This window comes from Python bivittatus, unplaced genomic scaffold, assembly GCF_059951505.1.
Source record: "Python bivittatus isolate LINGU-HERP-01145 unplaced genomic scaffold, Pbiv_v1 ctg000030_np1212, whole genome shotgun sequence".
In the NCBI taxonomy this organism is placed as follows: Eukaryota; Metazoa; Chordata; class Lepidosauria; order Squamata; family Pythonidae; genus Python; species Python bivittatus.
The window spans coordinates 2,721,926-2,745,384 of record NW_028277031.1 but is presented as its reverse complement, the minus strand read 5'-3'; the positions used below and the strand labels follow the sequence as shown (position 1 = coordinate 2,745,384).

The 23,459-nt window shown below is 46.9% G+C and overlaps 2 protein-coding genes across 6 annotated transcripts in view; one reads left to right on the top strand and one right to left on the bottom strand.

Moving 5' to 3' along the window:
• LOC103067884 (testis-expressed protein 2-like) overlaps nt 1–2,689 on the top strand; it is a 40,977-nt gene extending 38,288 nt beyond the window's left edge. For 4 of the 5 annotated variants that reach the window (XM_088152572.1, XM_088152563.1, XM_088152579.1 and 1 more), the window contains one exon: nt 1,178–2,689. In XM_088152572.1, the coding sequence (XP_088008698.1) occupies nt 1,178–1,303 (126 nt within the window). In that variant the 3' untranslated portion in view covers nt 1,304–2,689. The remainder of the gene's footprint in view (nt 1–1,177) is intronic. The other variant, XM_088152582.1, reaches the window with a different exon arrangement.
• Nucleotides 2,690–3,678: 989 nt separating this feature from the next.
• RPL3L (ribosomal protein L3 like) lies at nt 3,679–21,183 on the bottom strand. The gene is made up of 10 exons (XM_088152591.1): nt 21,024–21,183; nt 15,888–16,080; nt 14,559–14,727; nt 13,689–13,824; nt 11,389–11,575; nt 9,876–10,036; nt 8,426–8,527; nt 7,633–7,728; nt 6,602–6,721; nt 3,679–4,450 (listed from the first exon to the last, which is right to left on the bottom strand). Exons 1-10 carry the CDS (start codon nt 21,024–21,026, stop codon nt 4,394–4,396), a joined length of 1,224 nt encoding a protein of 407 aa, XP_088008717.1. The 5' UTR covers nt 21,027–21,183; the 3' UTR covers nt 3,679–4,393.
• Nucleotides 21,184–23,459: the final 2,276 nt, after the last annotated feature.

The window sequence follows — 23,459 nt, the reverse complement described above, 5'->3', positions numbered from 1 at the left end:
GCTTAAGCTGAGCTCCCCAGCAATAAACTTGGGTGGTTCATTGTTGTAAGATGTGTTGAGGGCTTAAGAGCATTCAAAACATATTGAGCCGGAGGGCAGCTTAATGTGGTGGCCAAGCCCTTTTCCCCAGGAAGGTTTTCAGGTGCAAGTGCCACTCCTCTCTGTCCAATTTGGTAAGGGATTTGGATGGCATGGAAAGCTCCATGTTTTGTCTGTACTTTTTTTAATGGCTGCAGGAAGGAAAGAGCAAAAGAGCTGTGGCTTTTTCATAAAGGTGTAAAGTGCGTGGGTGAATCCCAGTGATTGTGTTCATACAACATACACAATTGGGGTTCTGAATCAACCCATTTTCTGGGTCCACCCAATTTGTTGAACTACGCAAATTGGTTTGCAACATACTAAGACATGCCCCAAACCAAAGAAACAAGCAAAGATAATCCTAAGCAAGCTTATGTGTTGTGCAAATACAGCATCTAGATCTTTAATGGAGGCAGTTAATATGTTGGTAAATGTGACCATTGGGAAGAGTTGTTCCTGGGGAAAGCAGAGGGCAATTTCCCTCCTTTTCTTCACTGCCTGATAGGATTCTCCAGCTCCAGAGTTAATTCATGTTCTTCTCCTTTCCTTTGCCTGATCTTCTTGCTTTTAACCTTAATTGCTGACCAGAATGAAGTTTTCTCACCACACACACTTCCATTTGCTACTTAATTAATTAGTAGATGACACTGAAAGTGGCAATGTTTACTTCTGAGTAGAGATAGGGATACATTCTGGCTGCAAAGTCTACAGCCCTCCTCCTCTCTGCTTAGTCTGGATCTTAATCTGGATCTCTTTTATTATTTTCTGTTTGCAGTAGCTGCACAGTGCTATCTTGCACACTCCAGAGTAGAAAGGTGGGAATGAAATAATTTAAATAAATAAACCAAACAGCTGCCACCTATTATTCTACAGCTGAGAGATCTGGAACTATGCATTGCAATAACAAGAAGTTGCCCCTGTTAACAGTAGCTGTGCATTCTCTGAAAAGTTCATTTCCACCACATTGACCATGGATTGGCCTGCCTTCCACAGCCATACGCTTGGTTTCAAAGTTGGAGGCTACAATGCCTCACCAAGCCTTTGGTTTGCAAACCTCCAGGTGGATTTAATTTTGATTTTACACTCTTTCTTCCATCAGAAAATTTTAGTGATGCCAAATATGGATGACCTCATCTTACCTCTTATGCATTCTGGTTTGGAATCCCAGCCTCTTGCAGAAGGACCACAGAAAGAACTTCCCCCTGAGAGTGCCAAGGACATGTGAGGTGCTGCCCCGTGGTGGTTGACCAGCTCTAGTCTCTTGAGGCAGCTGACCAGATACCTGGTCAAAGGAGAACCCGTGCCTGAGAACAAACGTTCTCCTCCAAGTCTCCCTGCTGGCCTCTGTTCTCTCTGGACCAGTTTTCAGACAAAGGAGATTTGCCTGGATATGGCTTACAGCAGAAGGAGATACTCCAGGTGGATGAAAAGCCCCTTGTGCAGTTGTATTGCCAAGAAAAAGCCGAGAGACTCCAAGATCCCTGGCTGTTTGGAAATCTCTCCAAGTTGCATCTCTGCAAGTAACTTGAGTTTTAAGTATCAATTAAATGACAGAACCATCAATGACACTGAACAGGGTCTGTGTGAAGGAGGAGATAAGAGAGAAGGACCCCTTCAGCTTGTGCAAAAGGCTACGGGGAGGTAGAAGTCAACTGGAGACGGGGACTCCAGGACTCAAAACGGCTCAGCAATTTCCATTTCAGCCTTGAGGAAGGAAAGATGCCTGATCAACAGATTCTGGAAAATGAGTGGGTGATGTTTCCTGCCACACCATCTGTGCTGTTCACGGACTCTCCCTGCTCCTCGCCTACTGGCAACACGGAAGCTGGGAACTGAAGCTTTGCCTTTGAACTCACTCTGACTCAAGCACAGGCTGAGGACTAAAAACCAAAGGGGGGGAGGAGCCACCCCCGTACCACAATCCTGATCCAAAGGTTTGAAAAGAAACATGACCTAGTTTTAAAATGTGCTTCAGTTCACATCTCATTTTGTTCCTGGAACAGCTGGGGCTGATGGATGTACAGGAGACTGCTGTGAGTCTCGTAACAGTTGGGGGTGCCCAGGGCACTTCCCTTGGTCCTTCAGCTCGCTCTTTGGAAGGATGTTGTTTATTTCTGCCAGACGGGCAACGAGGAAACTACTGAGGCTAGAACGGGCCAGGAAGAAGGTAGCGGCTGATTGTGAACCTCTTAACTGAGCATTGACTAAAAGGACCGGCGTGCCGCTGCCCGTGAGCCAGGGGCCAACACTCTCCTATTTGATTGCATGGATTCTCTACCCGCCTTTAGCCCCGCCCTCCCGGGGCCCTCCCGGGGCCCTCCCGGGGCCCTCCCGGGTGGCCTTCCTGTCTCCACCCCCACATCAACCTGCGGAGCCTTGAAGCAGGCGAGAAACCAGAGGTGGTGCACGATGCAGCAGCTCACTCTGGCGCACCAGGTCGGCTGCCGCGGACCCGCTTGTCTTCCTCGCAGTGAAATGTTTCAAGAAAGCAACAGCAGGGCACGAGCTGACATTGGTCAACTGGCCATGTCTGCAAGGGCTTTGCAAACCTGGGATAATATGTAAATCTGATGGCTCCAAGAAGGTGAAAGAAAATAAAGGCTTGAATCGATCCCTGCAGCGTATTTCTTTTTCCTCTTCCTACAGGGCTTCTTCTTAACTGCCCAGAGCCCCTGAGAGTTGGGCAGTGTATACATTTAATAAATTATTATTATTATTATTATTCGTATGACAGAGAGTCCAAAGAAGCAAAACTGGTTCAGAAAACTCCTTTTTCCATCTGTACTACAAAATTAAAGCACCCTGACACCACTTAAGTTTATATAGTATGGATTTGAATTTAGTCAACAAACCATGATTAAATAAGCCATAGCCAATTCACCCTAATGGTCAGGCTTCTTCCAAAATAAAAAATTCATCACGTGTTTCATGGGTAAGGACTATTTACTTGAGATCTGAAGCCTTGGCATAAAAGTCACATTTCCAGAAATCTTTTGTTGATAGCCAAGCCAGGTTCAGAGGCTTGCAACTGGTTGACATTAGCAGTGACATAAAACATTTGCAGCAGAAAGAGCCTTTCTGTTGGTTGAGTTTCATATAAGTATCCTTCCTGTGACAACTGGTCCATTTTGGGATGGACATTTAGGGGGTTTTTTTAAAGCCTTAACTTTAAACTCAAGCTAACTTTGGGACAGTATTTTTATAAATGCTTATTTTTGCAAAGGTTAACTGACCTGTAGATGACTTCCTGTACATCTTAAATATCATTCAAGGACTTTGGCAAGACGATACATTTCTGTTTAGGGATTCACCCATTTTTACTATCCTTCAAAGGCTTCCAAGGATTGCTGAGCATACATTTTAATGCCCAAGAACATCGCCTTGAAAAACAAAATCTCATATGAAAGCAATCTGAATGGGTTGGGTGAATTATCTGCATCCGTGGATTGCTGGATGAATCATGTTTCCTAGGTGTCAGGTACAAACAAGCCAAGATAATCTTGCCTGTGATACGACCCATGTGATGTCATTTCCCCCCTTGCTCCCCCCACAGATGCCCATGAACTTTCCTCTGGTAGCCTGAAAAGATAATGTTCGCTGTCAAACTGATTGCTGTTTATTCGGAAAAGAAGTTTCAAACAGATGAAGAACTAAGGAACCGATCCAATCAAGAATACAAAATGGGACAAATTACTTTCATGGAGAGAGAATGACCAAACTACTGGAATTTTCTCTGTAAATTCTTGTGATGCCTTTAGAGCAGTGTTGTCCAAACTTGGCCACTTTAAGATGAGTGGACTTCATTGGCTGGGGAATTCTGGGAGTTGAAGTCCACTCATCCTAAAGTGGCCAAGTTTGGACAACCCTGCTTTAGAGGGTCATTTGACCAAATATGCGCTCACATAAGCTTTTGAAGGCGTTGCAATAAAGTCCTGGGAGATTTCAGGAAGTGACTAATGAAAAATCAAGCTTACATAATATGGCAAAGGGGCAAGAAAGTATGCAAATATCTGGGTTGTCCAGAAATGTCCCCCAGCCAGGGACATCCATGGGTGGGGTGGGGGTCAAAAAAGTCAGTATGGGGACCACTTCAATCATGTCATCCCAATCGCCGTCCTGACTTTTTTTTTTATTCCCCCGTAATTCCTTACTATGAATGTTGAGTTTTCTCTCTCAACACGGCTATCATTTTTCTTAAGACTGATGAAAACTATTCCATTCCAAGGACAGAGAGCAACTTTGCACCTGCATTTGACAACACCCCAGAGTTGAACACTTGGCGGTCCTTTAGAAGCGCCTCCTTCAGAGAACACCTTTATAATTCCTCCGGAGTTTCTGGCTTCCCTTTCAGCAGGTGTTTCTTCTGAGGGCCCTGAAACCAAAGCAGAGAAAAAGTGGCCGCCAAATCCTCAGGCTGTTGCATTCACACGGACAAACCAGTGCGCGTCAAGGGCTTGTGCGGGATTTCTACGAAAAGTCTGCCTTACTTCTGTGGATACCGTCATGTGTCCTAGACATGTCCTCTGTTGGGCTGTGAGATTAACCACCAGATGCAGCAACCGTTTCCCATTCCCAGGTCTCTGCTGCCCTCTGGGGATCATCTGGCTTTCTGCAGCCCAGATGTTGCAGATGATCCCTCGGCCATCTTCAGGGTCTGGTTGCAGCAAGGCCAGACCTAAACCCTGCAAAACTGCCCACGAATGTCAGGGACTGTGATGGCTCTGGCTAAACAATTGGGGCATTTTAGTCTTCGAGATGGATAGGAGAAGAAAGGCTCAACATCACAATACTCCTTGATTCATTTTTCGGTGGTTTCTTTCCAGGGAGAAAGAATATTTGGGCAGGTTTCTCCCCATTTAAAGAAAATGGAGATTAAATTCCAATCGTTTTGTGCTCTCTAAAGAACTTTTGCAGTACAGTAGCTGGAATCTCCCCCTTCTTAGTTTTTCTTGGCGACCCTGAGCATTAGAAGTGCATGAAAGGGAAAGCATTTCTCCTTGTTCATTCTCTTTACATCGCACAAATTTACAAGCGCTGTCTTATCATCGCTTAGGGCTAAAGTGTGGGATATGTAAAGTGAGAATTGTGCAGAAGCCCTCCCCAGGTTTTTCTCTTTTTTAAAAAAAAGTTCTGTACTGGATTGGGACCAATGTGTCCAAGATGGTGGGAGAGAGCAGCTCAAGGGTGAAAAAAGAGCCCCCCAGGAGAGGGAGGAAAGGAAGCAAAGACCTCGTCTGATGCTCGGAGGGGGCTAGGTTGTCTCTCCATACGCCCCCCCACCCACCCCTCACCAGGTCCAACTGCTGAGTGGGAAGAATCCTAGATTTAAAAAAAACTAATGTATTTTTATGTGCAACTCTTTTCTTTCTTGGGTTCCATGTGGCAAAAAAAAAGATCGCGTGCTACAGAGGCATCAGGCAGAGTCAAAAAGGTGAAGAGGGCAGCTGCGACAGTGTAGTCCAAGCCTGGCCCCTTTTTACATGTCTCGCATCTTGGCTTTTTGGACCCACTGCCCCTGCCGTGGTTCCCCGTGTTTTCTCCTCTCTGGCAAGACTCCACGCCTGCTGGAAGGGGAAGAACTGAGCAATGCAAGCCCCCGGTAGGAACTGCAGCCCGGTGAGCCGCCTCCCCGGAGATGGCTGACGCTGCCGGAGCCTACGAAGAAAAAGCAAACTCTGGCTGGTGGGGAGGTTGTATTCCCACGGCAGTGGCAGAACCGGCCACGGAGGGCAGACCTCCGCAGTGGCTAGGAGGGGCTGGTCCTGCAGTGGCCGGTTGCAGCCCTGCCTGCCGCTGACCTCCTCAGGCCCCTGCTCCGCACAAACGGGGTGTTTGCATGGGGGCTGTGCTGCGCTTCCCCATGGAAAACCCCTTTCTTGGCAGGTCACTGTGACCCGCTCCTGCTGGGGCCGAGACGGGGCTCTCTTGCGCGGGATGCCTCCTCAGCAAAGGGCTAGCTGGCTGTGAATCTCGGCGCCCGGCGAGGAGGGTGTGGGAATGGGGCCTCAGAGAGATGTTCGATGCTTTTGTTGAACCACAAAGAAAAGGATCTGATGAGGAGGCTTTTTAAAGCTTCAAATTCTCGACTGAAAATGTAATTGTCACGACTGAATCTTGTCAGGAGCAAAAAGGGAGATTAAGCAGCACGAAAACCGTTCTAGAATGAAAACATGGCGTGCCTTGGAACAAAAACTGCAAATCGATCTATTTTAGAGGGATGTGTCTATTTCTTTTGGTAACTTGAGCTTTTTTGTAGAGCAAAAGTAAAGAGAAAAATTGCACTGGGTTCCAGAATGAACAGCTAACCTCACTGCTTCCTTTCCTAATTAAAGGGTCAGTTTCCAACTGCAAAAATAAAAAATAACCGTTTGGATCAAATCCTGAAGTTAACCTGTGAATGCACCAGCAGAACACTTCCCACGTGACTCCCTCAGTCTTGGCTGACTGAAGCAAACCCTGCTTTCTTCTTCTACTCCCTTCCCGTCAGTTTGTTTGGGTGTGATCTTTCAGAGCACAAACTCACCATGAAAGCCCGCTTCTCTTGGGCAGTCTGGAAGCGGCCGTGGCCAAACTTGGACGTGGTGTCGATGAATTTCAACTCAACGGACTCCAGAGCTTTTCGGCTCGTGTGGACCAGAAGGGACTGGACGGGCAGGAGGAAATGGTTAAAGTAGAAGCCAAGGGGAGCCGTGGTAAATGGTCCTGGAAGGCTAAGGGCTCGTCCAGACAACAGGCTCAAACACGGGTTAGGTTTCCATTCCTTCTTTTGACGAAACTAGCACAGCATAGAGGTTAAAATGTTGGACTAGGACTGGGGGGACCCAGACACAGGCCCACCCTCAGCTCTGGAAGCTCAACAGGGGTCTTTGGGCCAGACACACCTTCTCTGGTGGTGGCGGTGGTGGGGGGGATGAAAGGAAGGGAGATCCCCGTCCACGCTGTCTTGGTCTCTCAGAGGAAAGGCAGGATATAAATGCAGTAAATGGACATGAGCTGAGAGCTGGGTTCATAGATGGAGGGCAGCTACAATCTGTGGTGGAAACTTCCAAGCCCCTCACCAAAGCATATTGCTCAGGATGTGTTTTAACTTGTGCACAAGCACTGCAAAAGCCTTTCATACACAACCTTGAGTCCAGAACTAGCCACAGTCTGTGTGCCTAGAACCTTGACTAGAGAATAATGAATAAAAATAATTCTTTTTTTGTTGTTGTTCCTAATGTCTATTTCCTCCTGTGTTTCTTCTGAGAAACTCAGGCCAGCACACAAGAAGCATTTCTATAGCAGGTTCACAGCATTTCCCATCCTACCCACGCAAGAGTCTGGTGTGCTCTTGTTGACTGCATGCTTCCAGTTTTGCTGCTCAAAAGCAGCTGAAATGCCCATCTGTTCTGGCTCGGAGACTCCCAGCCTCACCCTCTGGAGAGCAGCAGTTTCCCTACCATCTTGGATCAGAAAACCACCACAGGCCAACCCCATCCCTCCCCAAAAAACACTCTTGTCCTTCTTCCTCTGACTCATCTGCTGTCCTTCACAATGCCTCAATGAGGCCCTCACCTTCCTCAGGGTCAGCACCCGCTTTGTGGTACCCACCACACAGCCCTTCAACATCACAAAGTCATTGTTGACTTCTCCATACTGAGGGAATCCACCCTGGAAGACAGAAAGGTGGAAAGGTCATCATGGGGGGTGGGGGTATCCCAACTTTGTTGGACCAGCAGGCATATGTGACACTTGGGAAGCATGTCATGGCACTCAAAAGAAATGGCTGCCACAGAGGAATTTGTCCATGCACAAAATGGCTGCTTCTATAAGAATGGCCAATTGTGAACATGCTAATGTCATGACTGGCACACTCTCTAGTGCATTCATCATGCTTTACAGCATTCCATCTTTGCACAAAACCGCCTAGAGCCGGGCTGAGTCCTCTGACCCGTCTAACCCAACCTGGATAGCTTTCACCGGTAGCCACAGTTTTCCATGTCTGGGCCTCTTCAGATGAAACAAGAAAGGGAAGCAATGCAGTTTACTCAGGAAAAGGGGTTTCACCTATGCATCTCCTGAGCTGAAATGATGATCAGGACTTGGTCAAAGAAACCACACCGGTGCTCCCGAAAGTTCTTCCACTGTTCCCAGAACAGTATTAGAATTCATTTGGGAGAAAATGGATGTCGAAGGTGGATTTTGAGAGACAAGATATTCCTTTAAAATGTGGGTTTTCATGCTGACTTTAAAAACTCGACAAATGCAGAGAAGGGTTCATAATGAGGCACCCAAAGGACCAGGGCCTCTTTGCAAGGACTCCACATTCTCTAGCTAGAAGAACTAGCCTTCCTTCTTGCGTCCTTACCAGTGGGTTGATGGTTTTCTCTGTTGTGTCGTAACTGGTGGACCCGTTGTTTTTTACCACTTTGCCATCTTCTACACGGACCCCACGGCCGATGCGATAAATCTAAAGGAAAGAGATTTGGCCAAAGTGGTTATTTCCCAGATACTCAGCAAATTGGGCAGTGAAGACTGGCAAAGTCCACCTTCACCACTGATGCCAAAGCCCTCCCTGCTTTTGCGCACCAGATTTCTGAGACTCGGCCTGTAACTCTGCTCTTATGGACAACGTCAGCGCAACGGAGGCACGGGATGCTGCATCGTCCCCATTCCCCCCTCCTGATCAGATTTGCTCTGAGCTGCTAAAAGTTGTTGCTTACGGGCTCTGGAAGAAAAAGGCTTCTTTGAGTTGACTCCTGGTGACTTCAGAGCCACGACCATGCAGTTTTCTAGCAACAGGGTATAAAACTCATCTGCCTTTTTCAGGAATGTTTTCCTGATTTCCCAGTGTTAGCTATAGCCTTTGTAAGCACACTTTCAAGATATGGCATGACACAAGGGCTACTGCTAAAGTTGCCTGAATAAACAGTAGAGAGGAAAGCAAGAAAGGAAAAAGGTAGATTATACTGGACAGAGATATTTGGGTTGCAAATATTCCTTAGGTTTTATGCAATAAATTATGTAATGGATTATATTAAAAAGGGAGGCTTTAGTTACAGGCAGTCCCCAGTGTAAGAACACGTTCCGTTCCCGAGGTCTGTCCTTAAGTCGAATTTGTATGTAGGCTAGAACAGTATTATTGTATAATACTGTATAAGTAGCATTGTGTAATTAACTCAAACCATTGTATATTTAACTCGAACCCTTGTGTATTTAACTCGAATTTTGCTACAACAGGCTCCATTCTTAACTATGGATCATCCGTAAACTGGGCGTTCTTAACCCAGGGACTACCTGTATTAACACTTCAATTGTGACATATCAATTTTGTAGTACTGAGTGTTCCCCTACAGAAGGCAAAGTGAAAATGACATAGAGAAGCTCCCCTAAAATTTTGGACCTTGTTTATGTCAGCTGTTTCTTGGTACCCGTTTTGTGGTACAAAGCCCACCCCCCCACCCCCATATTGCAAGATGCAGAATTAGAGCTGGGGTGTTGCACGAGCTTTTTCAGAATTCTCCCAACAGCAACTTCAGCGAGGAATTTGGGAAGTTGCAGTCTCGCCACATCTGGATAATGGTCAGATCCTGAATTCTCCATTCCCAGGTGGGCCTTGCTGCAGACTTGCCAAGCCCCAGCAGGCACTTGCCAGTCTGGCAGCCACTTCTCTCAAAGAGCTGGTGGGCGAGGAAGAAAGACGGATCTGTAGGTCGCAGCCCCTCTTCCCAGGTCCAAGGCACTCTGATTCCACTGGACACAGGTGCAGTTGGGGGCCGTTGTTGTGTTTGGGCTTCAAACAAGGGGGGGAGTCATACCTTCTTGTTGAGTTCTGTGCGGTGATGGTAGCCCTTCTGGCCAGCCCGGGCAATTGAATAGCCCACCCGGGCAGGATGCCAGGCTCCGATGCAGGCAACCTTCCGCAGGCCTTTGTGAGTCTTCCTTGGAAGTTTCTTGGTATGCCACCGACTTGTCACCCCTGCAGAAAGAAAGCCTTGGGGTTACAGAGAGGGACAGTGAACTTCTAAGGCTCTGAAGCAGGGATGGGGACTCAGTGGTCCTCCAGATGCTGCTGAAGTGCAGTCCTTCACCATTAACGGTTGGGTTGTTGGAGCTTTAGTTATAGCTACCATAACATCTAGAAGGACAAAAAAAATGTAGACCTAGTCTTGGGATGGGGAAGGAATGAGTGAAGCATTAAAGGAGGAGTTTTAGAAAAGACTAAAGACTACTGAGAAAGTGGAAAGCATGAGAAACTCAACCCCCGCCCCCCCCCCGCCCCACTTTTGCTTGGTATAAGATGAAATAGGCTTTCAAGATTCCGTTGCTGTATTCTACCCCACAGTCAAAAAAGAGCATTTCTGTAATTCTGGCCGTGCCTCTTTCTTGACCTGGCCTCCCTTGATGGCTGACAAGAGGACCACAGGACCAGCACCCTTTCCTTAAAGAAGAAAAGGGGGTTGAAAAAGAACAGGCATGCTGTTTCCCCATACTTGGAATTGTGGGAGCATGTTGTGGGCACTCTCACAAAACGGCTACCATGATTTTTTATTTCCTGTTAAATTCATACCCTACCGTTCTGTTTATTCCAGCTGTCATTCCAGCTGTCACACATTGGAGAGGTTTGTTCCCCCCTCCTGCCCTTTCCCCAGAATGCTCTCTACCAACGGGCTTTTAATGGCAAGCTGACTACTTCCCCAACAAAGCGTGGGGGTGCAACCACTCACGAAAGGGGCAGTTGCCTCCTTCGGTGCTGGGCAGTCTCCTGACTGTCTTCTAAAAGATTATTCGAGCAGAAAACGTGGGATGCTCCAAGCAAACCATTAGACCCTGGTATTACGAACAGAAATGTCTTGAGCTCCCACTCTGGCGTGCTAGACAGTGCGCAGGGTGGAGCTGTTAATTTGTCTTCGGGTCACTGGGGGTCTTGGGACTGGCCAGGCCACCCACGCAGAAAGCTGCGGCAGACATTTTGTGAATGTGTCCCCCACATGTTCCAATGGGCCTCTGATCTCGCAAAAGTCTACTTCTAACTACAGTTTCTTAGAATCCATACAGAGACCATCTGGAGACCAAAAACCATTTCTGTAAATAAAGTTGCTGCAAGTGCTTTCGTGAAGGTTGAGCAGGGGACCTAACAGGTCCCAAGGAAGATATAGACACTGATCTGATTTCTGATCTCTGTCTAGAGTTTCTTTCGGAAATGAAAAAAAGATCTACTTTCCCACATATCTTGAATGGCTCCTGGAGTCATGCATTTGAAGTGCAATCTGTAATCATACCACTTCCTTTGATCCTTCAAGGGCTGATTTCACGTCTGCTCCCTCCTACCTTTCATCCCGTGCCCCTTGGTGACCCCAATGACATCGATCATCTCATTCTGGCTGAAGACACTGTGCACGGCCACCTGCTTCTCCAGCTTCTCACGAGCCCAGGCTACTTTCTCTGCCACAGAGCCCCCGTTGAGCTGGATCTCCATAATATGTGCCTTCTTCTGCCGCATCGGCAGGAGCTTCAACTGCAACCAAAAGTGCTCAAAAATCACACTGTGCAGCAGAGACAGTGCAAAGACTCAGGTTCAAAACTTAACTGGCCACAGAGGTAACGGGCAGGAGGTCTCGCCACTCAAAACCCTCCACCTGCTTGCAGAATTTGGCTGTTGCAGGAGATTGGGACTTTGTGGCTATAGTCGCATGACACCCTTGAGAAGTTTAGTATGTGGGAATAGGTAAACCTAATCATGTCTGGGATCGGGGAGCAGCATTTCATTTGAGGTTCATGTGCCCTCACCTGGCCAACTGTGTTGTGGGAATACCAAAGTTCAGTCAGAAAGGGGACCTCCTCAGTCCTCCGAGGAGAAGAGTTGGGACTATAGAGTTGGTTTGTAATGGAAAGTCTCCAGTACAGAATTCACTGCCAAATGTTTCTTCATTGGCTGCAGGGAGCAATCAAGCCCATCTGGCTTAGGCTGCTGGCAGACCCACCTCCTGCAAGCACTCCCAGACACAACCACAAGAGAGAAAACCTTCCGAGATACTCTCATGCCTTAAGGCAGGCTGACATCCTCCCAAATGTCAACATACAATGATCCAAGCACCACTCTTTGGGAGCGCTACCTGTATGCCCTACGTGGCGAGTAGGGAAGGACTCTCGACTGTGCTGCTCTCCAGGGCCTCCCAGTCTGGGCCTCTCCTGGATTAGTGGTGGTTAGTGGTGAACTCTGAGTTTCTTGTTCGTGTTCCCCCTGCCCCTCCATGCTCCCAGGTTGTCTGATACTCTCTGTTGGGATTGCAGCAATTTGGAGGCAGATGTCTCTTTTGCTGTCACTTCTCTTCCTCTTTCAAGGTTAAACTCAATTAAACTGAGTTGAACTGGTTGTAGAACCGCTGATAAAACAATGCCCTTTCCAAATCTATAGTGAGACCAGACTTCAAGAACTGTTTTCTGAAGTACTGGCATTGCACTTAAGAAGGAAATTAGAGAGCTGGGAAAGGTGTGAAGAAGGGTAATCAAAATGATTGGGAGGTGGAGCAACCCCCCCCCCCCTTTGTTGGAGTATTACAGCAATTAGGGCTCTCTAACTTGGAACAAAGGAGGTGGGGAGGGACAAAAGAGGTCTATAAAATCACACATGGCTCAGAGAATGTGGGGAGAGAGAATGTTTTATCCCCCTTTTGCAATGTTAGAATCAGCATCATCTCATGAACCTCAGGGCAGCAAGAGAAAATAAGTCCTATTTCTCCATTGCCCCGCGAGTCATCCAATCATTGTTGGGCCAAATTAGCAGTAATGAGGACAGGCCTTGTATCACTTCAATTATGTTTGGGGATGCTATGAAGATGCTATGGCGAGGAAATGGCTTTAATTAAAATAGTGCAATTTGCTGCCAGCAGTTGTGATCAGGGCACTGATTTGGTGGTTTGAAAAGAGATCTGGGTGAGCTCCTGGAGGATCAGGTTCCCAACGGCTACTACAACTGATAGCTCTTGAGTTAACCCTCCTCCTCGGCATCAAGCCTTCAAGAATGCTCTGCAAAGTGACAGTAAAGGGGGCTCTTGCCCTCCGGTCTCGGCTTGGGGGCTCCCCCCAATGCATCCAGTGGGCCATTGGGGGATACGAAGCCTGGATTAGCTAGGCTGCATTCCTTTGAATGTGTGGGCTCCTTAAAGCAGCAGCAGCTTTTTTCAGACTGAGGTGGAAGCCCCTCAAATGATGGGCTGCTTTAGGGACTAGCAGGGAGGGGTTGTGTTCGTGTGATGTCTAAGCACTTCTTTTTAAACCAGGACCTGGACTTCGCAATGCTGAACCACAAATTATTTAACACTGCTTTGGCTTCATCTAAACATGTTGTGTTTGTGTTCCTTGATCAAAACCAGAAGTGAGAGGTAGACTTTTTGTCCATGCTCAGAGGGACTAGCAACTCCAGCTGTCCTTCAGGGACAAGTATTCCGACTCTGAAGATGAGACACAAGCCCCACAGCAGACCATGTCTGACAATCAATCAGACCCCGTACAATCAAGCAGAAAAAAACAGTAACAAAGCATGAGTGAGTCTGACCATCCAACGGGCCAGACAACTTCTCCCAGATATGTTCATAGAAGTGCTCCAAAGACTTGTGGAAAATATTCACCTGGGTGTGCACAATGACACGGATGATCTTGCAGTACTTCTTCATGGACACAAAGTCCTTCTCCAACTGCTTCTTCCCAGCCTCGTCTTGCCATTTCTTGCAGTACTTGGTGAACGCCTTCTTTTTGCTCTTGTGCCTGAGAAGAAGAAGCAGATTATGTCAGGGGAAATCAGCTAGCAAATCCAAGGAAAACAGGAATTATCTGCACATTTCCAACAAGGCTGTAGCAAGAAAATGGTGTGGAGCCTGTCCTGATATCCACAGCTCAGCCTCCATGGACTGAGACGAGGATAGCAAAACACTACTTGCTCCTGTGGGAATCTACCAGTCCCTGGAGAGAGGGCTCAACTCCAGATTCTTTAGGCAAGGTTTGGATCCTCACCTCCCAGAAGGCCAAGTCCTATCAGATCCTCCAGATGTTACACTCAGGTAACACCCATAATGCTGAGTCTAGAGCATGAAAACATTGAACTGATATTCTGATTTAACATGATGGCCTGGTTTACAGTTCAGTGGCTGTGTTTCCACCCACTCCATTTTAGTGAAATCTCGTATCATGTGAGAATTCAGCCTTATTTTAATTACGCTGAATATACTTAATAAGGTTACTCTTCCCTTTTCCACCACAGTAAAATCACAACTTGGTAGCCACCCTTGGGGTGACAGAAAAGGTCATACCAAAGGCTGGAGGAAAACACCTGCAATCCTGGAGAGTCACTGATTTCACTGATCCAAAACATTAGGTATGTATTTAATTATATTTTTAGCCCACTTTTCACTGAAAGCAATTCCAAAGCACAGTCAATCAGTCAACTTTCTCCTGTTCAAACAGGGCACTGTAGCACAACAGCAGCCTGGCTTTACCCTCACCAGTTCTTGTAGAAGCGTCTTCGGCATTCATCGCTTATATGTTCTGCAAAGATGGTCTTGAAATTTCTCAGCCCTCTCGGTGTCTCGATATAGCCCACCAGCCCAACAATCACCAATGGCGGAGTCTCAATTATGGTGACAGCTTCCACTTCCTCTCTCTTAGAGATTTCTGGAGATTAAAGGAGGAAAAAAAACTGAGGATGTGGTCCAGAAAGGCTTAATGGTGGGGCTCCCACATCCAACTAAGTCATAAGGTGGGTTTTTTTGCCAAACCATGATTTATGATTTTGTGAGACACATGAATCCTGCCATTGCAAAAAATAAACCATGGGTTATGGCTTAGCATGTTACAAAAACCCAGCCAGTTGTGGTTTGTTCAATGGATAAGCACAATATTTTATCCAGCTCACTGTATTTCCTATGATCAGTCCATTGGTAAGAGCTACTGTATGAGCACTTTCCTTCTCAGACATGGTACCCTCTGGACATATGCTGCAGTCCCAACCGTTTGGGAGAGACTGGTCTGGGCAGAGCTTTTCTACAAAAAAACATCCACAGACTATGTCAAATAGAAATGACCACCTTGAGTGTTTCCATTTCCCACAAGCATCAAAGGTACTTCCGTTCTGCGTTGGTCAGCCCTCACCTTGAATATTCTGTTCTAGTCTGGGTACAATATTCTAAGAAGGACTGAAAGTGGAAGAGATGAAGGGAAGAGCAATGAGGAAGATTAGAGGCCTTAGGAGGAGAGACCAAAGGAACTGGGTATGTTGGCCTTGAGAAGAGAAGACTGAAGGTAAGGAGGGGACATGATAGCACTTTTCAAGTCCCTGAAGGACTTCAAATAGGTCAAGATCCTGCCAGCATGCAGGACATGGAATAATCTTGGCTGGTCTCGAAGAAAAAGGCTAGGCAAAGTCAGAGCTGGTGAGTATGTGGATAAGGGACCATGAGGAACCCCGGGGCTATATCTAGACTAAAAAACGAACAAAAGAGAATAGCAGCAAACCACTTCTCTAAGCACATGGATGTCACCAGGAGTTGAACTCACCTGGAGGAAGAGGAAAGATTTGACATTACATCTGAAAACAAACTCCTAAAAGAAAGAGTAGTTTGACTGAGAAACCAACGCCCTAGAGAAATAGTGGTTCACCCTTTCCTTGATGAGTTCAAGTAGAAGCTAGACAGATGGCCGCTTGTCACGCATGCTTTAATTTGGATTTCTTAACAGAGCAGCTCTTTGGGCTTGGTGGCCACTGTTCTTGAGTTCTATGGAACTCTTCGCTTCTCTCCAGGTGAGGAATAGAAATAAGCGAACTCAGCACATACTTAGTCCCGGTCTATGAAGTTCCCGCAGGATGTGAGTCATGCCAGCCTTGTAGCCCAGGAAGGCAGTCAGGTGGACTGGTTTGCTGGGATCATCCTTGGGCCAGCTCTTCACTCTCCCTCGATGTCGGCGGCTCCTCTTATGAGGAAGGAAGCCCAGGTGGCCGTGCCTGGGAGCCGAAAACTTCCGATGAGACTGGAAAGGTGGGGGAGAGGGAGGGAAGAGTGACCGGTTACTTCTATGATCTTACGAAGATTACAAAAGCCTTGTCAGAGAAGGCAGGAAGTAAAAGTCCCAACACATCTGGAACACATCAGGTAGGGGATCTCTATGTGAATGACATAATTTGCCCAGATTCTCATTGGCCTGGAGGGTCCTGAGAGCTTTGGCTGATTCAAAAGCCTTGGAAATTAATTATAATAAAACCAAGGATGGGTCATTGCCAAGCAGCCCCCAAAGCTTTCTTATCGATAACTTTGTCTCATCTTGATCTAAAGCCATGGATAAAAAACTGGAGCAACTTGGATTCTCCTTAACTCAACTCTGCATCCTCGGGCATGAATGTGCAATACTAGGCTTGAGGCAACGGATTAAGGATAATGATATTCAATTAGACCAGGCATGTCTTTCTAAGGCTACATTACCAACTAATTCCTTTACCCTTTAGAAGCTGAATTATAATCTCCAAATACAAGAAGGCATTCTGGCTGGCACAATTTAATGCCCTCTCTATAGCCATCTTAGAAGAGCTATAGAGAGGGCATTCCATTTGGGTCAATGTTTTGCTCTGTGGCAGAGAAGCTATGGAAACTGTAAGTCACATTTTATTGCCTGTTTTATGTTGCTACACATTTAGAGTTCGTAACCCACACTTGAACAAGTTCCCTGGTTGCCTCAACCAGTTCTATTTACCATTTTACTTTTGGATACATGTGAGTCTGTCACTTTCAGCGTAGTAAAATTTTATATGTGAAATGCATAGCCAACTAATCGATACACCTCCTTTGTTTTATGATTGATATTTTCTTTCATACATGCAATCGGTTTATAGTATCACGTTTTATTACTGACGGCAATAAAGATTCTGTTCCATTCAAGGTCGGGGAAACTCTGCTCCAGATGGGAAATCCTAGTTCTCAAGGCGAGGAAAGGGCCTTCTCATACAATATGCTAAATCATGGTTTACTGAATAAGCCACATCCCCATTAGATTCATGTCATAAACTAAGGCATAAACCATGGGTGACATCCCACACTCCTTGGCTCGCTTGACACCCTAAGCCATCTTCAAGCAAATCACATTTTGGCCCTCAGTGTTGTGTGAATGAACAGAGTGCTATTTCCAATCCAAATGGTGGGTTATTTGACACATTTTGCAGAGAAAGTCATCCCTTCAGAATCCAGTGAGTTAAAGGCTCATTGCGGGAATAACTATACTCAGATTTGCAGCTCTAGGCTGGAATACTTTCCTAAAGTTTCTTTCTGAGCATATTTTTGTCTTACCAACTCAGATACAACATGAAAAGGTAAAGTTCAGCAAAAACCAAAAAAACCCAGCAGGTTTGTGTGCCTAGTTCTGCCTGTGACTTGCTTGGTCTGAGTATTTACACCAGGGGTACTTTTCCTCTCTCCCAACGCAGGCTGCCATCTGAGGAGATTATGAGCTGCTTTGAACAAATACTCCCAATTTTGCACACCATTTCCAAGATGCTGTGCCCCACCTTGTGGGGCCCACACTTAAGCTGTGATCAAGAGAGCCCTGCAGTGCTTCAGTTTCAAAGAGAAGTAGGTGCTCCAGAGCATGGATCCACTCAGCATCGTGCTGCAGCTGCAGAGGGCAGCCACAGGTTCCTGGGAAAAGAGATCATTGCTTTAGGGAGCTACCTTTGCAGACTTTAAAATACTCTTTTCCTTGGAATCAGAAGGGTTGCACAGCTCTAGCGACTAAGGCCACTTGGTGCTGTTTTCCTGTACCTGAAAAAATGTTTCCCCTGTCAAGCAATCCATTTGCCTCTCTCTTCCTGGAAGGAAGCCTTTCCACCGCAACAGGGAAGGCACGCTTCCAGTGTCTCAATAGATGGCATTGTTTCATGAAAGACACCTGGAGCATACCAACCCTGTCAGGTCGAAGCGGTTCGGCAGATACTAGGGAAGATAGACATCCCTCAAGCAACCAGGCCACGAAGGGCTTTATAGGTTATCAACGGCATCTTGAATGGCACCTGGAATCAAACTGGCAACCGGTGCAGCTCACGAAGCAGAGATGATACAGGAGCGTACTGAGGCATGCCCATCACTGCCTGTGTGGAAACCTCTGGGTGGTTTTCAAGGGCAGCCTCATGTCAGGTTCATTGTAACAATCGAGCTGTGAGTGACTAGGGCTATCTGAAGGGCCTCCCAATCTAGGAAAGGGTGCAACTTACACCCAGATGGAGCTCTGCAAAGGCCTTCCTGGCTATACTTGCCACCAAGCAGGAGCTGTCCATCAGGGAAGACTCCCAGACTGTGCACCACTCTTGAATGGCAGTGCAACTCCATCCAAGGTTAAACATGGAATATCCCCAGATCTAGGCAGCCCCAACAGCCACAGCCCCTTGGTCTTGGTAGGATTGAGTCGGAGACAGTTCCTCCCAACCCAAACCTGCACAGCCTCCAGGCACTGGGACAGAACCTGGACAGCCTCACTCTGCCAGCCCGGAGTTGAAAGATATAACTGGGTATCATCAGCCTATTGATGACAGCAAACCCCAAACCAGTGGATGACCTCACCCAAGAGTTTCATGTCCTGTAGAAGTTGGATAAAAGGTGAGAGTGTTGAGCCCTGTGGCATCCCACAAAGGAGGGGCCTAGGTAATGATCTCTTCCCCAACCAACATCAACTGAAACTGGTGTTGGAGGAAGGAAGAGAACCACCACAGAACAGTGACCCCTATTCCCAACCCAGAAGAATAGCATGGTAGATGGTATCAAAAGCCACTGAGAGATCAAGAAGCATGAAGATGGATGCATCATGTCCATCCTGGCTCCCCCCTTTCCTGGCAGGGTCTAGTAGCTTTCAGGTAGAAGTTTGAAGAGCACCTCATTCCACATCATAGTAAGTCAAGGTGCAGAATGCACAGTAGCCTCCTTTCCACTCAAAACATGTTCTTGAGTCATTGCTACAACATTCCTCACCTTTACGTGCAATCTACATCAGCCACGTCCTTTTTTCTAACATATACAACTTTCTCTGTTTCTTTATCCACAGGTAGCCATGATGATACCAACACGACAAAATGTCCATCATGTTATCATGATGCAAGCTCCATCCTTTTGTACTGGCATCACAGATCTTTATCTATCATCCGTCTGTCTATCTATCTATCTATCTATCTATCTATCTATCTATCTATCTATCTATCTATCCATCCATCCATCCATCCATCCATCCATCCATCCATCCATCCCTATCTATCTATCTATCTATCTATCTATCTATCTATCTATCTATCTCTATCATCTATCTATTGCCTCACCCGCTTCCTTTCCACCAAAACCATTTGTATGAACACCATGCCAGCCAGCCTTAGCCCCTCCAACTCCCAGAAGACATCAGGGCAGCATGGCTACCATGACAAATCCAGACAAGCAGGAGATTATCAGCACAGAGTTCTCTGTCTGCTGCTGTCCAGTTTTTTGCAGTTCAGATCTGGTCGCTGTAAGAGAAGCAGAAGAGATGCTAGAAGATGGGGGCTGCTTCCTGTTGCTGAACATGTACTTTGCAGTTCTGATGGGGTCTTCCCCCCCCCCGCCCCCGCCCCCCCCGGCTGCTTAACATCTAAATCTGGAGCTCTCAAGCATTCTCAAGGCAGGGAGAAAACAGAATAAGGGCTGCTGAAAGAAGCACGCTCTGATTTTGTGGAGGAATATTTCACCACAGAAAACATCACATTATTAACAGTGGTGTCTTTTTAATTTCTGTGTCCTCCAAAGCAGTTCAGGTCATTTATCTCCCACTTTTCTGAGATCCATTGGGGAGTTCAGGCCACAGTGAGAAATGCTGATCTAAAAGACATAACTGAAGAAGACCTTGAGAGTGGGTCCTCTCACTGTCTGGATAGCATCCCGCTCTCTCTGCTCCCTGACCCAAATCTAGGTGTAGTTCTGGATACCTTGCTTTGGATTGAAACATGGGTTGAATCAGGGCTAAGGAAATTTAGCCCAGACATGGTTTCTCAAACCTTGGAAGTGGGATGTTCCTTCACTCTTGTTGGATTATATCCCCTTAAAACCCTTTTGATCAAGGATTGCTAGTCAATACTGGTGGAGTTCATAATACCTTTTACTATGGCTGATGTGCTGGAGGGAGAAGCATTGGACTCAGTTTCTGTGCTACTGCAGCTTGTAAATGTGTAGTATGCATGGCTGCCTTTAATACACATGTGGCCCTTGTTACTTGCGGGGGCTCCATTCCAGTCCACCTTTCTGCACAGGCATGAAATACACCAAAACCACTCCAAAAGTCCCCAACAAAATAGAACCACACACCAAAAAACACAGGTACACAAAACCTTTTAGCACAGATGTCGACATCTGATCTGTACCAACTGCAGACATGCAAAACCATTGAGTAACAGAACTGCATGGGGGGTCACCTGTATGTTCAGAAATATCAGAATGTGGTAGCCTGATGGCTCCGGTATGGCCATGGCAAAAATCTTTTCAGCTGTCTTACTGGAAAGAGCCTTTTTTCCCCAGAGATGATCAGTTCCAGGAGGAAGGGAAAAGCTCAACTCGTTCCTTGCGCAGCACATTTGCTTAAAACTTGCTATCCGTTGTTTAACATTCTGACCAGTTACATCTAATTTAAGCTTTAGCACTATGTCATCGTCAACACTTGGTGCAAGACTGACTATTGCAGAAAAAAGGAGTAACACAAACAGGAAACACCAGATGGGCAGGGGCAACAATCTGGCATGGAAGAAGGGGCACTGAAATCAGGACACAAAGGAGAAGGCGTTGCCCGTTAACTGCCCATACAGAGGGGCAAGAAGGGGGGATCCAAACTGGCCCTTCCTCATGAAAGCCACCTGCAAGCCATTACTCCCCCCCACCTTGCCCCCCAGCCCCAAGAAGGCCAGGCCCATCGTTTGCCAGTACCATGATCCGACGTCTTCAGCCGAGGCTGACGAGAGAGAAAGAGGCTACCAGTAAATGCCTCGATTGCCTAATGCCAAAGATGTTTCTCCCTCCCCAAGACATAAATTTAGCAGCTGGCTTCATTCTGGTGCAATATCCATTTCACACTCGGGCAGGCTGACAGGGGTCGAGCACTGGCACCGGGAGGGAGAGGAAAGGTCACTGTCAACGAAGGACTCTCAGTTTACCACCCACCGCCAGCCATGTAGGGCAACTGCTTGGGACCAAATGCATTCCCACCCTCAGTGGAGCCCACCACCACAGCCGAGGGAAGAGCAAAGCCCACGGAGAGGGAGCAACTTCTGCCCCTTTGCCGCTCAGCCCTGAGCCAGGCCAGACAAAATGGGCATAAGGAGGCAATTTCTCCCTATACCAGGTCTTCCTTTCCAGACAAAAGGGAAGTCATGATTCTGCCATGCTGAAGATACAAGAGCCCTGGGTGTTTTCTTCTGTACATTCAGATTTTTCAGATTAAGAGGATTTGCAGTAAACTATGCTAGCCTTGGCAAAGGTTTTTCCTGGAGGTGAAAATGTTTAAGTCCTTAATTTCAAAATGCCAAGCTCAGCATCAAGGGATAGGATAAGAAACCCATAAAGAGATACTGGAGCCAGGAATCTGTAACCGGACATTTTCTGTGGTTTTATTAGTTCCAGGATAGGTAGAAAATTCAACAGTCACATTCCAATTCTGCACCCCCCTCCTTCCAAAAGTCTACAATGTCAAGTCTACAATGTCCAAATCCCAATCCAGAAGAGTTCTCATGAAACCAGGCCTGGTTCAGATAAAATCTCCTTTATTGGATGGTACATGCAGCTCTAACCAAAGCATTGCTAAAACTAAAGCCCATGTAATTTTCCCTCTACTTTTATGCCTTCTGCTCCCCCTTCTTCTTTGGCGCCAGATGTCTTCCTCACCGAGTCGTGGCCTTGTGAGTTCCTCACCCTGATAACGCCTCTTCTTCCTGGCCTTCGAGATGACACCGGTTTTGTCTTCTTTCATTCCCCACCTTGTTACAAATGGCAGAATCGAAGCAAGCAGACCTAGCATTTACTATCCCTAATAAATCAGTCCTCTTCTGGCTATTCATTCAATTGCTGCAGGTTCTGACACTGAAAAAATCAAAGCAAAACCATAATTCTACCCAGCAAAGTACCAGAATTTAGTGCAATATAAACGACAGATTAATGGAGATTTTTTTAAAAAATGGAAATCTAAGATTATTAAAAATTGCTCTCAATTCAGACAGGTCGCATTTTTTAAAAACTATAACTTATTTCTTAATCTGAACTATTTAGAATTTAAATAATTTCCAAAAAGGTAGATACTAGTTCAGAAAATTTAGAATTGATATCTGCAGGGAGAAGCAGTTGCCCCTCACCTGAGAAAGTAAGAGGGAGGAGGAGGAGGAGGAGGAGGAGGAGAAGGAGGAGGAGGAGGAGGAGAGGAGGAGAAGGAGAAGGAGAAGGAGAAGGAGAAGGAGGAGGAGAAGGAGAAGGAGAAGGAGAAGGAGAAGGAGGAGGAGGAGGAGGAGGAGGAGGAGGAGGAGGAGAGGAGGAGGAGGAGGAGAAGAAGGAGGAGGAGAAGAAGGAGGAGGAGAAGGAGGAGGAAGAAGAGGAGGAGAAGGAGGAGGAAGAAGAGAAGGAGAAGGAGAAGGAGAAGGAGAAGGAGAAGGAGAAGGAGAGGAGGAGGAGGAGGAGGAAGAAGAGGAGGAGGAGGAAGGAGAAGGAGGAGGAGGAGGAGGAAGGAGAAGGAGAAGGAGAAGGAGGAAGAGGAAGAGGAAGAGGAAGAGGAAGAGGAAGAGGAAGAAGAGTTGTTGTTTAGTGGCAAGGAAGCCAACCCTAGAAGAATTTCCCAAGATGCGTCACATTGCTGTCAAAACAAACAAACTAGCATGAGCATGTTGTCCAGGCAATGGCCTGGAATTAAAGCTTTCACCCAAAACTTTAAAAAGCCACGTTAGCCTGTGGCAGCGAAGACACGGGCAAGATAGTGGAGCTCCCTGGTATGCCAGTTCTCTAGCTTTGGTTTCTAGGCTCCTGGTGCTACACCAGAAACCAGCCCTTACAGCTTGCAAGCACGTTTAGCGTGATACGTAAACTCAGACAATTACGACCTAGTCAAAAGAGCACTGTGAACGATTTCGTGGCCGAATGGCCACTCTCAACAGGGCCATCGCGGCTGTCTGCGTCTTCTGCATTTCATGCCTTTCAGTGGTTTTCCTGTTCCTCCCTCCCTGAACCATCGGTATCGGCACCAGGTCACGATTTACGGATTTTAACCCCTTTGCAGAACCGGCGGGGCTTTTGCTGCCCCTCCTCCCCTCCCCTTCCCTCGCTCCCCAGAACCGCTCTTCTAAGCAGAGCAGCTCTTCTCCGCCTCGGGAAGGGGGAAGAAGC